The following is a 10,643-nucleotide window of genomic DNA, read 5'->3' on the forward strand; positions in this document are numbered from 1 at the left end:
ACATGCAGTTTTCTTTTCTTCTTTTTTTGTCCACCACTTTCCTGAAGCCCTGTCGTCCCTGTCTGCTCCACACCTACGTCTGTGTGGTCTCTCTCTTTTACTGACTGTCTGTTCTGTCTGTCTGTCTTTGTGCAGCTATAACTCTCAGAAAGGCTGCCTTTACCCACAGTGCTTTGCTTTGAGTTCCTCTGTGCCTTCGGCTTTTTATGACTCAGTGCTTCAAGGCTGAGATTCTCTCCTTCGTCCTGTTTATTCCTGGTCTTTCTGCAGTTTTTTTTATTCTAATCTCCAGCGTTTGACGGCGTTTTTTTCCTACACTTTTTTCCGACTTTCTGCTCTCCTCTGCTGATGAGTTTTTGAAAAACTTTATTTCTAGATGTGAGATTTTTGGGTACGAGTCTGCGACTCAACATAGACGGCGTTTCTAAACTTCAACATTATCGCATGCATCTGCACAAATACACAACCAACCAAGCCAACTGACCAACCAGCTTTTTATCACGTTTTCTTCTTTAATTACCCTTCTACAAAAAGTACGTGTCATCATCTGACAGAGATGGTTAGGGAGAGAGGGCGGAGAGCAGGAGGCTGTGCTCGGCTTGAATTTCTTTCTCCCTCGTCACCACCTTCTGTTGAACACCATCTCCTGAAGGCAGGTATATTCTATGTATGCTCTTCACATAAGTTCAGTGCAATACCTGGAGCACTACTGCGTTTGTTTGATTTGGTTTTACGGTTCATGAAAAGAGGGACGGTCCAGATTAGAGCAGAGTCTTTTACTCTCGCCCTCTCAAGGCAGTGATTACAGGGACAGCGAGGGAGGGAAAGGACGGATGAAGGAAAGAAAAGGAAGAGGAGAAGACGAGAACAAAGCATATATGAGGACAGTGGAAGGGTTTAACATCGCTCTCTCCATGACAGGAGAAATAGGGCTGAAGCTGGGGAGGAGGGAAGAGAGGAGGTGAAGAGGAGAAGCGGAGCAGTTGATTACAAGTCGCTCTCGCCGTACAGAGCGCTGGAGAAGGAGATGTAGTCCAGGGCGTCGCCTGGAACGCCAGAGCCGGAGTACCTGGTCATGCGGCTGATGCAGTACTCGGCCTGCTCGGGCGGCAGCTCCCTGCGCAGCTCCTCCACTGTGATGTAGCTCTGGAGGAGGAGGAAGAAGAAGCAAAGAGTGTTGGTTTAAATGAGCTCAACTAGTTTTCCACCTTTTGGAGCCTGAACCCTGGGTGTTTCTGGCACAACAGCACTTTTTCCTCTCACTGTGCCTGGATAAAAGTGATGTTTTCACACTGACTGTGAGACATTGATGTTGCACTGCATCTGTAATGATATTTTCTGGCTGAAGCCAGCCAGAAAAGGCTGGCTTCAGCACAGATGGATAATCACTAGAAAGTGAAGTAGCAGCGTAATGTACGTAACAAAAACCTGAGTTGCTCTGTAACATTATATTCTTGAGTGAAATATATTAATATTAATATATCAGCTTATTCAAACCAGCTGAGTGTCGGAGAGTAGTGAAACTAGAAATCCTTAAATATGAAATATTAAAAACTAAATCAGAGGAGGAGTGATCTTGACTGTTGCTGTTAAAGATGAATGTTGAAATCCATGGCTACTCGTGACTCACCTTGTCTGAGGCCAGAATCTTGAAGGAGGCCATGACCTGTTCTGCAGTGTCTGTCTCAGCGGTCTCGCGGGTCATGAAGTCGATGAAGGCCTGGAAGGTCACCACGCCTGCGTTGTTGGGGTCCACCAGAGTCATAATGCGAGCAAACTCCACCTCACCCTGTCCACGGGGAACATTATGTTCATTATTTCCATTCTACTGATCCTATATGACAAACGTTTGTCTGTTTCAAGTATACTGACCAGATCGTAACCCATGGAGATGAGGCAGGCGCGGAAGTCGTCTGGGTCCATCATGCCGTTTCTCTTCTGCAGATAAAACACATTAGTGAGCGCTCCAGGGCAGACGCCCAGCCTCAAACCCTGAAACTAATTTCCTGTGTTTTCTCCAGCGTGGTCAGTGAAGTTCTCACCCTGTCGAAGTGGTTGAAGGAGGCTCTGAACTCGTTGAGCTGTTCCTGGCTGATGCCCTTGGCGTCGCGGGTCAGGATCTGGTTCTCCACCTCGTTGATGGTTCTGGCGATGGTGGTGAGCAGCTGCTCCCAGCCCACGCGGATGTGCTGCAAAAATAGGTGAAGAGTTAGACCAGAGAGGACTTGGTGAACTAAGTTGTGAGTGGCAGGCGGCGGTGGAGGAGGAGGGCTCACCTCCATGGAGTAGTTGGTGTGCTTGTTGTCGAAGATGAGGGACTCCTGGCTGAGCTGGTGGTCTCCCTCCAGCTTGTCGATGTTGGATTTGTAGTTGATGATGTTCTGCTCGTACTGCTTCAGGCTGTTCATCTGTTCCTCCAGGGAGCCGGCGATGTCCACAGACACGTGGCTGATCTCCTGTACGTTGGTAAAGACAGATGTTTCAGACACACAGAGACGTCTTTACGCCCGCTGCTGTGAGACTCTGTGCTCATTATCAGCACTGCACCTCCATCTTGGTTTGAATCCAGGGTCCGATGATGTTGGCCTGGGCGGCGAACTGGCGCCTCAGTCTCTCGTTGGCCTGCTGTCTGGCCACCTCCTCCTGGAGCATTTGGTCTCTGAGGGGCACCAGGTGCTTCACCTGAAATGAGCAGAAATACAGTTGAACGACCTTTTGTCAGCTGCTCTGACGCTCTCCGTTAACGACGGTGAACTCTGCCCGCACTCACAGTGTCCCACTTAGTGCTGATGTCCTGTGAGCTGAGGTTGGTGTAGGGGTTGATTCCAGACAGTTTGATGCCGTAGGTCTGAGCGATCTTCAGGATTTCGTTGTGGATGCCCAGGGTGGCCATGCGCTCCTTGTCGGCCTCAGGCAGAGTGGCCTTGAACTGGTCGTGAGCGGTGATCAGACTCTGATGATGAAGAAAACATTCGTTCATTCTTGATTCATACCACCTGGGCTAGACCACACAGAACACAGACCCAGGAGTGGGACACATCACATAGTATCACTGTTGCTGTGCTGATGGTACCTGGATCTCCTCAATGCTGTGAACGATGAACATGTCCTGCAGGTCCTCCATGGCTCCGTCCATCCAGTTGTTGAAGGGCGCCGCCCTCTTGGCAAACTCCAGATACAGCTGATCAATGGTCTCCCACAGTTTCTCCACACGCTACACAAAATGACACAGCACCCGTAAGACCTGGAGCTGAGGTTCGGACAGACTGCTGTGTGGTGTTCAGTGCAGTTCAGGGTGTTTGAGTTTCACCTCCAGTGCGTCCCTCCTCTTCTGGGTCAGGGTCCCCAGGTTGTCCCACTGGTCACAGATCCCCTGGCAGCGGGAGTTCACTGTGGCAGCATCGTGGTAATCCAGCTCACTGATGGACACCAGAACATTAACATTAGTCAGCTTTCATCTACTGTCTGTCTGTCTGTCTGTAGTGCACAGGTTGTCAGGGGTCATTGGAGAGGTCATTTCAGCTGGTAATAATGGTTGCCTTTCCTACATAATCAGCATTTTACAAAGACACTGCTGACAATGTACTGGATGGGAAAGATCAGAGGAGCAGTGAGGAGATCAGAGCCTGTTCTTCACTGTCTTAATCTGAGGGTCGTCCAGTTGGATCTGTTTTTTATTTTACACTTTACAGACTCCATGTTTTAAAGAATACAGTGCAGATTTGACTAGAGTCACCTGGACTGGATTGTTTTCTAGAACTTTATTCTAAGAGGCTTCTTCAGTTTCGTCTTCTAGAGCCAGACCAGTTTCCTGGTTCTGTCACTGATGACTCTCCTGCGTCTAATCTCTGGGCGTCTTACTTCAGCTCCTGGGCGATGGCAGCAATCTGCTCCACTCTGTCCTGGTGAGCAGCCAGGTCGCTCTCGAAGGCCTCGTGCTTCCTCATGAGAGCTCTGATCTCCATCAGAGAGGCCGACTCGTAGTCCTTCTGGGACAGCAGGTCCTCCTTACCTGAAAATGCACAGGAGTTTGATGAATCACCTTCTGGCTGGAACTTGAACCTGCTTCTCTTCTGCCTCTGTCTTTACCTGAAGTCCAGGCCTCGTGCATGGCGCACTTCTGCTTGAACTTCTCGGCCAGGTGGTCCAGTCTCTCCAGACGACGGATCTCCGTCAGCAGCCACTCCTCATAGCCCTTCTCCACCTGCTCCAGACCCTTCCATGCGTTGGCAATGTCCTGGTGGAGGAAGAGGCGGAGGAGGTGAAATAGTGACTCACCTGATACAGACGTCTGAACATGCGGTCTGACACCATGACAAAACTCACCGACACCATCTTGCCCTCAGAGGGCATGAAGGCGGGCCTGTTGCTCAGTCTCAGCTTGGTCTGCAGGGTGTTGAAGTTGATCTCCAGCTGGCACTTCTCCTGCACACGGGGAGGCTTGTGGACGCGGCGGTAGTCGCGGAAGTCCTCCAGCTTCTGCTGCATGGCGCGCATGGTCTGCTCTGCCACGCGGTTCTCCAGCCAGGGGATGGTGCGGCGGATCCACTCCAGCAGCTGCAGTGGCATGGGCAGGAGTTACAGCTTTCAGCATCTTTTCACGTTATACATCAGTCGTCAGTCTGGTCATAGTATATATACATTTATAACCTCAAACGTTTGGTGTTACTCTTCCTCAAAAATATGTAGCAAAGCAAAATTGTATGTGTAGTTTTTTTTTACTTCTGAACTTTTCCTGAGTACTCCTGAACTGGCTGTGATTTCATGTTAATTAAAAAATTTAAAATAATTGATATAAAAGCGCAGATGAAGTTGTCCAGAGATGAATGACGTCTGTGACAGACTCTGAGTGGGAGGACTGGGCTGCAGCTGTTCCTCACCTCACTAGCCAGCTTCTCATACTCCTCCATCAGCCTCTCGTTCTCCTGGTTGACAGCCAGGACCTTGCAGATACGGTTGGCAGCCGTCTCGGCCTGAAAATGAGAGATGGAAATACTAAATATTTCTACCACACAGTAATTGAGGAACTGACTGTAGTATTGTGCTGATAAACTAAAACAAAAAAACCTCTGACCTGCTCGGCTCCAGCAAAGGCGTGGTAGAAGCAGGACACGTAGGTCATGATGGCCTTCTCATCAGGTTTGGGTGTGTTCACAATATCTGAGCAAAAACAGTTGGACGGAACAGATTAGACTGAATTTGATTAGACTTTATTGCACCTGTCACAGGTACAGAGCAGAGAGGACTCTTAGTTTTTGTGCTGTATTTTCTGGACAAATGTGTCAAACCTCAGTATCAGTTGTATCAGTCTATAAATTGCATTTTTTTTTTAAACATTTGCTTCACCATAATCCAAGATCTGGACATTAGTTTACACAGTAGACTGAAGAACAAAGGCTAGATATTTTACGTAACAGGCTAACAGCTAGGTGAATCCACCAACTCTGGAGGAAGACGCTGCTCCGTCTCCTCCTGTCTTTAGCATCGTTTCCAGTCCCGGTACAGTTTAGGTCTCGTCTGCTGCTCCAGTAATGGTTTTGGCTGCATTCTTTCTACTTTCTACTTTTTCTCGTTTCGCTCGCCTTTTCTGTGTTCTTTTTGAAAGTTTACTCCTGTGACTTTTTGGTGCAGCAGCAGCAGCAGCTTTCAATTTGTCAAAAACATAGACAGTTCCCTCTTCTAGCCAAAGACTATACCAGGTATATATTTTTAAAAATGTGTCTTCTGGATATGCAGTAAGTCAAAGGTCCAGCCAAACTATTTTCTTGCTCCTCTGCAGCAGTTGGTTGTGTTGTCATTTTTTTTTGTTTTTTTGTCTTTCAAATTTTGAGTGTCACCTTCAGCGTCAAGCATCTTGGGGATGTCCAGGAACTTCTCAGCCACTTCAAAAGCAGTGTTCAGGTTTCCAATAGGGTCGTCCTAAATGCACACAAAGATCTGTGGTCACGTCACGCCTCATCAGGTGGATACATGGAGTAGCTTATACTTCAGAAGAATAACGATGAAACATTGAGACATGGGACAGTACAGGACAAATAAAGAGCAGGACACCTTTCTCAGTTTGGAGTAGTCGATAAGGTCAGGTCTATGTCTGTGGATGAGGGCACACAGAGCCAGGCCATCCTTCCAGCTATGTAGGAAGACAGAATAAAAACAGCAGTGAAACAATATGAAAAAAAAAAACCCCAACATTTCATAAGAAATGAATTGGGAAAAAAAAAGTTAAATGTAAAGATTATCTGTTGCAGTTCCCTGGTCAGGCCACAGTATGGGGTTGTAGACCCACCTGATGTGGAAGTTCTGCACATTGACATTCCTGTAGGGGGCAGTCTTCCTCTGGCACCAGAGCAGCAGACCCTCCTTGGCAGAAGTCTCTGTATGAATATAAGAGGGAGAGAAAGTGAGAGGGCGTCTCTGAGGGATGAATAATTCAGGAAATGAAGCTTTTTCTTTTTGATTAATAGCAGGAGACGTGAATCAAAATAATTCCGGAATAAAAATATGTTGGAAGAAAGGTTGTGACAGTTTGAAGGTATGAAGGATGAAGTCCAGTCCAAAGGAGGCAAATGAAGTGCAGAGAGAATAAATCTTTTGGAGGAAAAAGTTAAAGGAACGTGAATTTATCAGCTTATAATAAGTTTTTTTGTTTAAGATGAAGCTGACGTCTGACACACGGTCTGGCCCTGGCTCAGAAGTGATGCTTCAGCAGAGGTTAGGAGCAGTTCAACCACAAAATGGAGTTGAGCTTTTATTCACAGCACAACGCCTGAAGAGCAGCGACAATAAAGAAAAGATGACTTGAAGGTTGAGGGTCAGGAAAAATGGGGAAGGACAAGAGCGGGTCTCAGGTCTGTGAAGAGAAAATGATCGTTCTAGATTCTTATTGTGTGGGAGGCTCAGTAGGTGATGGTAGGACCAGCAAACTGATTGCCATTGATCGTGACGCAGACTGTTGGAGTCTGACTGCAGTCACATTTAAACTGTCACGTGAACGACCACGGAAAAAAACATCAGATGGCTGTAAAGAAAAAATGTAATTGAGCTACGAGACGAGCGGTGTGGACATGGTCTGACAGATTGGACATGGACTAAAGATATAAAGGTGGAGATCAGATCAGAGTCAAAAACTCTGTGCCATGTTCATCACTGTTCTACTTCATGTGACCACACACCTTCCACAGAGATGTCCTGGATGGCAAAGCGCAGGATGATGGTCCAGATCATTCCCAGGGTCATCTTCGCGTTACCGTCCACAATTTCTGTGTAAAAATAAAATACGCACATATTTGTACAGGCGTTAGTGGTCAGCATACCAAAGTACAGCAGGACTTTAGTTAGGAGTTGATGAACTTTCACACTTTATCATCAAACAGTAAATGATAAACACTAATGTATTTGGGGCCTAATGTTGTAAATCAGTGATTCCTAATATCAGGAGAAGAAACTGTAAGAGTGAAGGGATATATTTCCAGATATTCATAAAAACTCAGGTGAGGCTCAGCTAACTCAGACTAGCTTGTCTGAATTCCCTTGCGCTACAATCGTCACCAGCCGTCTGGAGCTTAAAAAAAAAAGTTAGGTGGGGGCAAAGACGACGTGATGTTGTGAGGTGTTGTGTAAAGAAGGAGAAGGAGGACAGGGGAAGGAGCAGGAACAAGTGCGTACAAATAAGTTGGACTCTCACCCTCAGCACCGATGGACACCAGCTTGACGCCCTTGCTGCAGATATAGTCCAGAGCTTTGTTCACGTTGGCGATCTTGTGGAAACGCATCTTGCCCTTGTCAGGTTTGGGCAGCCTCTCGCCTGTGAGACATCACAAGACTCAGCTTCACTGTTTGAATTCCAGATGTTCAGTGATTACCTGCTAATGTGGTCTAAATGTGGCAGAAAACTCTGATGACGTGTTTGTCCTCCTACAGCCTGTCTCCTTCAGGTTCGACTTCACTCTCACCTTCTATCAGTTAGCCCAGTGAGTGCCGACCGATGTGCCGCAGCACATTAGTGGAAACAGATCCAGCTTCACATAATTAGATTGAAAACTGTTTTCCAAACACTGCTAAATTTGACAGGTAGAACAAACAAACACTTACTCACTAGGTGGCGACCACTGCAGCCGTGGACAGATTTTGTTGCTGATGGAGTCTTACTCTTCAGGCGAGACACTGTGCTGTGCTGTGTATGTATGTGTGTGTGTGTGTGTGTGAGTGTGTGTGTGGAGTTGTACCTGATATGACCTCCAGCAGCAGCATAAGTTTGAGGCCATTTCTGAAATCCTCCTCAATGTTCTCGATCTGTGTCCCGGCCTTCCTCAAGTGGGAGTTGCACCAAGCTGTGAAGGTCTGAGAGACACAACGAGACACAGAGCGTCAGCCGCGCTGTCAGCCTGTCTGACTGTGTGACGGAGACGGTACATCCACAGATACTGACAGCCAGCAGATTTTTATTGCTGCACACACACACACACACACACACACACCTGGAAGAATTCAGACATTAGCCTGGACTGTCAACTCAACTTAGTGACCTGGTTATGACTGTGGCTGCTGAAACACACAGTTTCAGAGTCATGTTGTGTAACAGTGACTGCAAATCCTGGACAAATGAAAGGTGACTTCTGTATCACATTAGCTCGGTGTACATTTTGGCATTGTCTTTTTTGTTCTTTCTTTCTAAAATGTACTTCCCTTTTGTCCACTTTAACTTTTGTGTTCATTTGTATCTGTGCCTGTTGAGAGGCAGAGTCAAAGTTAGCCTTTATTTGTCAAGATGTCTCTGACGTTGAGACGTTTTCAGTCTTTACTGCCATTTTCAAACTTTGGGAAGTGATGCATTTATCCCTCGTGTGTTGAGTTTCTATGTAGATGACATCATGTTTACGTCCGGAATCTTGATAGTTGTCGTTGCATCTTTAAAATCACTTTAGAAACTGCTCTTTATGAGCTGGTGCTCCTGCTGCTGCTGCTGCTGCTAACGCTGCTAACGCTGCTGCTGCTGCTGCTTCTGCTGCTGCTGCTAACGCTGCTGCTGCTGTTTATAACAGGCAGACTGCAGGCACTGATGTAAATTGCTCTGAGTGCTCGCCTTTCCTTCTGCCTGGAAAATTGCCTAATGGAGGCGTTGGTGCCCATCAGGGACAGTGGAGCTGGTTCCATCAGCCAATCAATCAGTTCCTGAACGGTTGTTAGGCCTTCATTGTGTTTAGCATCAAATGACGATTATGTGTGTGTTTGTGGGCTGATAGTGTAGAGGAAAAACTTCGCCGGGGACTGGAGGGAGAGTGTGTGTAGGTGTAGAAGCAAAAAGTGCATGAGCTGCATATCTAACTGCAGATGATGGTGTGGGCGGAGGCAGGAGGAAGAGGCGGGCAGAGCGGGGACACACACAGAGAGATGTAGGAATGAGCAGTGAAACAAGGTTTGTGCTCAGCAGGTGAGAGCATTAATTTTACATTACAGCAGCAGCGCATCCAACGCTGTGGAAAATGTTTTGATCATGAACTGTGTGCGTGGGTGTGTGTCACTGTGAGCGTTAGTGTCTGATGGTGAGCGTGGCTGCAGATGTCAACACAAAATATATAGAAAAGAAAACTGTTACGCTGGCAGGAACATTAAAAAAAGGAGAAAAAGATAAGAAAAAAATGGCAGTAATTTATGCTGTTTTTCCTGTGGAGAAAATTAACAAGAGACCAAACTGATAAAAAGTAAAGAATTGAGAAGGCCTGAAGGAAACATATTCTTCATTCAGTCCTTTGTTCCCCCATGAAGATGTGACCTTGAGCGTTATTTCAGCAAGAACTTTTCCTTCATGTTCACAGATAATAACATTTGCTAATTAACGACGTAACGGTCTACAGATCAGGGGACATTTTCTAACGGAATCAATAAAAATAATGTGGGTTGAGTTTCAGAGATGTTTTTTTTTTTGTTATTTGGGGAATTAGAGTCTATTGAACCCCCTGTTGTCATTTCATGTGGGCTGTTTAAGGCATCGTAAAATGGTAGACGGTGATTAATCTGTAACAGGATTCTTGGCTTGTTTTATCAAAGGCAGTTGCAGAGTAGACAGTAAGTATGTCTTATTGGTGTACTGTTACTGTAAGACAATCATTTTCACTCATTTCATGCGGAGCAGGGGTCCAAAGTCCTGACCTCTCCAGCACATCTGGTCCATAACTAGATGAAGTAAAAATATAACCTTGTCCTAGAGCTAATATTTATTTTTTATTTAGTTGGTTGTTATTATCATTTGTAGAAATGCTTTAGTTGGTAACTTGAAACAGATTAGTAGTACATGTGCACTGTGGTATCATACAGTAAACTACTACTGTTTTATAGGAAATTGTGTGTGGGGTAGCAACTAGATGTTAGCCACCTAGCTTGAGTGAGCTAAGTGGCTAACTAACTGGATTTTGGGTCACGTACACACTGAAAAGGTCCAAGTCTGTAGGGCCAGACTGTTATTGACAGAACAAAGAGCAGCTGGTCGTGGTCAGGTACTCTGAGTTCGAGGCCACTGACTCAAAGGATCCAAGTGTTGTAGGTCATGTGACTTATATTCAGTTGGTATTCCTTTTAAATTGATATCCTTCAAATCTGTAAGGCCAAAGGAAGAGCTTCGTAGATAGAGACGGAAAGTGGGACAG

At 46.2% G+C, this 10,643-nt stretch overlaps 1 protein-coding gene across 1 annotated transcript in view; it reads right to left on the reverse strand.

The window, feature by feature from the left end:
• Positions 1-21: 21 nt before the first annotated feature.
• actn3b (actinin alpha 3b) overlaps positions 22-10,643 on the reverse strand; it is a 23,642-nt gene continuing 13,020 nt past the window's right edge. The window contains exons 2-21 of the mRNA XM_008320854.3: positions 8,226-8,340; positions 7,685-7,804; positions 7,173-7,259; positions 6,287-6,374; positions 6,052-6,130; positions 5,838-5,919; positions 5,075-5,160; positions 4,881-4,973; positions 4,327-4,557; positions 4,090-4,237; positions 3,862-4,012; positions 3,311-3,419; positions 3,074-3,214; positions 2,771-2,953; positions 2,548-2,682; positions 2,277-2,456; positions 2,043-2,189; positions 1,873-1,938; positions 1,631-1,789; positions 22-1,146 (exon numbers count right to left, since the gene is read on the reverse strand). Coding sequence (XP_008319076.1) covers positions 988-1,146; positions 1,631-1,789; positions 1,873-1,938; positions 2,043-2,189; positions 2,277-2,456; positions 2,548-2,682; positions 2,771-2,953; positions 3,074-3,214; positions 3,311-3,419; positions 3,862-4,012; positions 4,090-4,237; positions 4,327-4,557; positions 4,881-4,973; positions 5,075-5,160; positions 5,838-5,919; positions 6,052-6,130; positions 6,287-6,374; positions 7,173-7,259; positions 7,685-7,804; positions 8,226-8,340 — 2,559 coding nt within the window. The 3' untranslated portion in view covers positions 22-987. The remainder of the gene's footprint in view (positions 1,147-1,630; positions 1,790-1,872; positions 1,939-2,042; positions 2,190-2,276; positions 2,457-2,547; positions 2,683-2,770; positions 2,954-3,073; positions 3,215-3,310; positions 3,420-3,861; positions 4,013-4,089; positions 4,238-4,326; positions 4,558-4,880; positions 4,974-5,074; positions 5,161-5,837; positions 5,920-6,051; positions 6,131-6,286; positions 6,375-7,172; positions 7,260-7,684; positions 7,805-8,225; positions 8,341-10,643) is intronic.

The sequence above is a fragment of the Cynoglossus semilaevis genome, chromosome 1 (assembly GCF_000523025.1).
Source record: "Cynoglossus semilaevis isolate Cse_v1.0 chromosome 1, Cse_v1.0, whole genome shotgun sequence".
NCBI lineage: Eukaryota > Metazoa > Chordata > Actinopteri > Pleuronectiformes > Cynoglossidae > Cynoglossus > Cynoglossus semilaevis.